At 40.7% G+C, this 4657-nt stretch overlaps 1 protein-coding gene across 1 annotated transcript; it reads right to left on the bottom strand.

The window, feature by feature from the left end:
• Positions 1-372: 372 nt before the first annotated feature.
• LOC139714189 (uncharacterized) lies at positions 373-4191 on the bottom strand. Its single transcript, XM_071625907.1, has 5 exons — positions 4043-4191; positions 2934-3306; positions 2043-2177; positions 1250-1393; positions 373-728 (listed from the first exon to the last, which is right to left on the bottom strand). The coding sequence occupies exons 1-5, from the start codon at positions 4109-4111 to the stop codon at positions 475-477; spliced, it is 975 nt and encodes a 324-aa protein (XP_071482008.1). The 5' UTR covers positions 4112-4191; the 3' UTR covers positions 373-474.
• Positions 4192-4657: the final 466 nt, after the last annotated feature.

The following is a 4657-nucleotide window of genomic DNA, read 5'->3' as shown; positions in this document are numbered from 1 at the left end:
TTTTTTCATGTGATGACTGCAGATCTGTTCATCACATTCATTCTGTAACCAGGACAGAGCTTTCTCTCCAAACCAACTCCTTCCAATTTAACGGTATAGCGGTGTATCACCCACTAACATCAATGAGAGCAATAGCGATAAAACCCCAAGACGTGAGTTATAGCAGTGACAATCAATTCACTCCTTGTTCCATTCTCAAAGGGATATATTATGTCCAGGATGATGTCACAAAGTACGTTGAGTTTCGCGACGCGATGAAAAGGGGGTATATAGAAAATATCTATTGCTGCTATATTCTTTAGACTGGGAAGCCGGACCAATCAATCTCTTGACCATCTGCGTGTCGAATTTCAGTTTAATTCCTTCCTTCCTTCCTTCGCAAAATCCACTCTTCCTGGTAACTTCCCGCTTTGTTACGGCCAACATCAGTGATCGGTTAACGAATGTAAGTTGTTTGTCTGAAAACATGTAGATTTACTGAACAAAGTCCGCACAGTTGAGAACTTCATTGTCTTCAATGACATCGACGCCGGTGAAACTGCCGATGACCGTAAGTCCGCTGTCTGGCTCCACGCACCAGCACGTCAGAAGATCCAGCGTGCACTGAAGCCTCGTCCACAGGACTCCGTCGGGCTGGCAAGTGGGGACGTAGTCGCATCCGTCACACGATTGGTTGAAAGTTCGTTGCCAGGCAACGCAAGGGAGCGATGTATCTGGCGTAGCAGAACCTGTTGAGAAATTAGTATGATCTTGAGATGGTTTTCAGTTTTTGGTTGTCACAACAATAACAAGTCCATTCATAGTGTGTGTGTGTGTGTGTGTGTGTGGGTGTGTGTGTGTGTGTGTGTGTGTGTGTGTGTGAGAGTTTTTAATTGGAATCGATCTATACCTGCGTTCAGTCCAACTTACTATTTGCTTGATCAGTGCCGCTTGCGAGGCTACATTTACGTTTTCTAGCAAACCTATGCGATATAAGAGCAGAGCATAAGATTATAAACCTTATACCAACACAGTTTACATATCCAATGAACATGTCGCATAGTCATGACATGGTGTTGACATGCATAATTCCCTTAAAAGAAAAAAAAAATCATTTTCTTTTCTATGAAATAATACTCATGTATAGGGAAGAACAAAAACATCTTTTGATGAAAGTCACGATTATGTGTATGGATTTGTGAAGCAAATTGACTTATTACAGAGACAATTTTAACCGATTTCTCGATGGTGTTGAAACCCCAACACTTACCGCCACAATCTGCCTCGTCTGCAGCAGTGGAGCAGTCCGTCTCTCCGTCACACCGCCATTCTCCCGGCACGCACTCGGCGAGATCTTCGGGGGATGCGCACCAAAACTCGCCCGGCTGACACTCGTGATTGACCAGCCCGCCCTCTGTTCAGCAGAGGAAAGATTTTTAAAGGGACTATGCGGTGTAAATGTATGTTGACTTGCATCGATCCTTAATACCCTGTTCATCACTTATGGGGCAAAACAATAACAACAACAACAACAACAACTAAATATGCGCTACATATTTTATATCATTTTTTAATGAATTTTCTTCAGATTACTTGGATATGCCAACTAAAAAAAAAAATAAAATAAAATCCAATCCAAGATTTTGTCAAATTTTGTCAATAACATCATCTGTCAATCATTGATGAAGTTCTATAACGTGATTGAGAAAAGAGAACAATTCGAACGCCCCTTCCCTAGGCTGAGAAAAACTTGCATGTTTCGCTGCAATTTTTTTTTTTGTTAATCGTATATTAGTAACATGGAAACACAGACATTCTCTAATGTAAGATTAATTACGAATGTACCGAAATTCAATTTCAGAATTCAATGGATCTTCAAATCAATAAGTCTCAAACTAGCTATGATGCTAATCTAAGAAGAATTTTCTGAAACCAGAACGTAGAGAATACGGGTTTTCAGAAAGACATATTCTCACTTATAACGAAAAATTTAAGAACGCTTTCAGATCTACGCTGACATAGATTATTTTTCTTTTAATGCTTGGCGAAAAGCACTGGTTTACCTGTTGTGCCAAAGGTTGCTATCGGTGCTGTGGATAATGACGATGCTACGGACGGTGGCGATGTTGTCGATGGTGACTGTGTTGTCTTAGGAACTGGGGTTGGTTCGCTGGTCGATGTCGAAACTAGGTCGCTCCCTTCAGAGATCACGTTACGTCATTGTCAGGGAAAAGTAAAATCAAATGTAATGGTAGTATGTAATTGATGTAATGTATTGCATTGTATTATTACTCAAAAACGCGTAATACAAGGTAATTCAATTGCAAAATTATTCTTATCGGCATAAGCTCTCGTTTCGGCAGTCTGTTGCAGACAATCAGAGACACAAAAATGATTTTGATAATTTGCGCTGTAATCACACTGGTCTAATTGATGTATCAGTCAGCTGATACTTGTTTTATTTTCTTATCTTTGCTGATAAACGTGATAAATGGTCATTGCTGTGATATCATTGCTCGCAAACCTCTAAGGTATAGTTGAGAAATATGATTCCAACCGTTTACGACTTAGCAGAATGCCAATGCTTCCCGCTATATCGTTCCGATTATGCAATTGCAGTGATCATTGTCCTTATCATGGTGTACACTGGAATGAAGGCTATACAGCTGCAACAAAGAACGGAAGCCTCCAGATTATCTCCACATAGAAAAAAAAAGGAAATGACAGGGTCAAATCTTTCTATGCTAAATTAATCTAACAGATGTATTAATTTTACTAGACATATTTTGATACAGTATTGGTCTTTTCAGTTCACAATCTTTTCAATTATAGCTTGTTTCACTATATTAGTTTTTCCACATAACGAATAATCTAAACCTAATCTATGCTGTCGAAACCAAATAGTTCGTAAGCAAGCACTTCTAGTCGTTCGTTCTCTGCACCGTAACACTCACTCGACAACAAGGACACGAGGAAAAAACCGCCCGTGCCGAGAAAGGCAACGATCACGAAAACGATCACGATGATCATGCAGCATCGAAGGCAGCGCCCGTCATCACCCGCCGCCGTCGTTTTAACGTCGATCTTCTTCGCGTCGTCGTCTGCGATGTCGCTGGCGAGTATTTCCATGTGCAAGTCGTCCTCCTGTCGCTCCTTCAGCGACGACCTGCGCACGTTGTACGAGGACCTTCTTCGTTTGGACCCCGGTTTCAGGTTGCTCAGTTTTCGACCGGCGCCGTGCCACGATGAGGAACCACTCTCCACTTTGATCACGACTTCGCTGGGGTTGCTGGTGTACCGTCGCAAGGGGCTGTGCGTTACTTGCACCTGCTTTGACAGGGTTGAGTGATCGCAGAGAGGAAAATATAGTGTGTGAAAGAAAGCGAGAGACATAGGACACTAGAAAACGGGACTTGAATTCATTTCTACCGAGAGATTCAGGCTCTAAGGCGATTTGGCATTCGCTATATACATAAATGTGAAATAATTCTAAGATGAGTTAATGAAGAGAAAAATTACGAGATCTGTGGAAATGAAAAGTGTAATTATTTCAGGGAATAAACAAAATTGTGTATGAATGGTTAACAAATCAGAATAATAAGTAGAAGCATGTGGAAAATAGTTAATGGTATACTTGCATGTGCTGCACATATTTTTAAAATGCTTATTCTTGTTAGTGTTTTTCAAATAGCCCTACATGTCATTCAAGATATCTTTGCGGTTCAAAGCCACAGACCATATCTCTTTTTGTTTTTCTCTTTCATGCTTTGCTAGCAATTACGGAAGTTGTAATGTTTCACTATGACTGCGGTAACAGCCAATTGACATGCAGGATTTAGAGCGGTTGCCACGGTAATTACAATCCTAGTGGGTCTTAATCAAACGATTTGCTAAGTGTCTTTGATTAACATTTATCCAGATAGGATACAATACAAAGAGAATGAAGAACGAAGTAACAACGTATCTTTTATTAATTTACTTTTTTTTCAAAGAAAACCCATCCCTTCAATTTTCTCAACAAGCAAGTATGACAAGCAAGAGATGATAAAGGGACGTATCATACCATGTCGTCATGCCCACGATGTTGGTTCTTGCCGTTAAACGTAGAGTCCACCGTTGTATCTTGCTCCATATTGATACAGAGTAAAGTCGCCTCGATCCTTACCAAATACACTTAACACACCAGCACGCTTTTCAGTGACTTGTGTGGCTTAAATTGGGACTTACACTGACTAATAACGAAGTCTGATTTTGTACTTTCCTCGAATCCAAAGATCTTTCCGCCTTCCACTTCCGACAGGGAATTTAGAGATTAAAACTGTACGCTAAATTCATTGGTCTAATACATGCCACTTCCTGTCCAATGAACGTCGAACCTTTCGTCAGCAAGAGCTTTTGCTAAACATTGATTTCGTAGATTCCGAATGAGGCATAAAACATTTGAATACCAGCATCATGACGCAAAGAACCCCTCTTATATCCGAGCTATAAAGTGATAACTTCTCGACTTCTCTGAGCTGCGACCCACGGGAATATGACAAGAATTGTTGGAAAATCTTTTGCCAAACTTGTCACCATCTGGTCTCCACTACATGCCACATTGCAGGCGATGACTGATGTCATTGGACCTTGTTCGAAGCCTTTCATCTACTGTTCATGACGGAATAATACCACCAAA

The sequence above is a fragment of the Diadema antillarum genome, unplaced genomic scaffold (genome assembly GCF_040938485.1).
Source record: "Diadema antillarum isolate AM-2024a unplaced genomic scaffold, OU_Dant_1.0 scf00000045, whole genome shotgun sequence".
Classification (NCBI taxonomy): domain Eukaryota; kingdom Metazoa; phylum Echinodermata; class Echinoidea; order Diadematoida; family Diadematidae; genus Diadema; species Diadema antillarum.
This window is presented reverse-complemented; position numbering and strand designations above follow the sequence as displayed.

Excerpts from the sequence above, each read along its gene's own strand:
- LOC139714189 (XM_071625907.1), bottom strand. The coding sequence starts at position 4,111 with ATGGAGCAAGATACAACGGTGGACTCTACGTTTAACGGCAAGAACCAA. Across the intron at positions 3,307-4,042 it reads ATCGTGGGCATGACGACATG|GTGCAAGTAACGCACAGCCC; the intron begins GTATGATACGTC and ends CTGTCAAAGCAG. Across the intron at positions 2,178-2,933 it reads CCTCGTGTCCTTGTTGTCGA|GGAGCGACCTAGTTTCGACA; the intron begins GTGAGTGTTACG and ends TGATCTCTGAAG.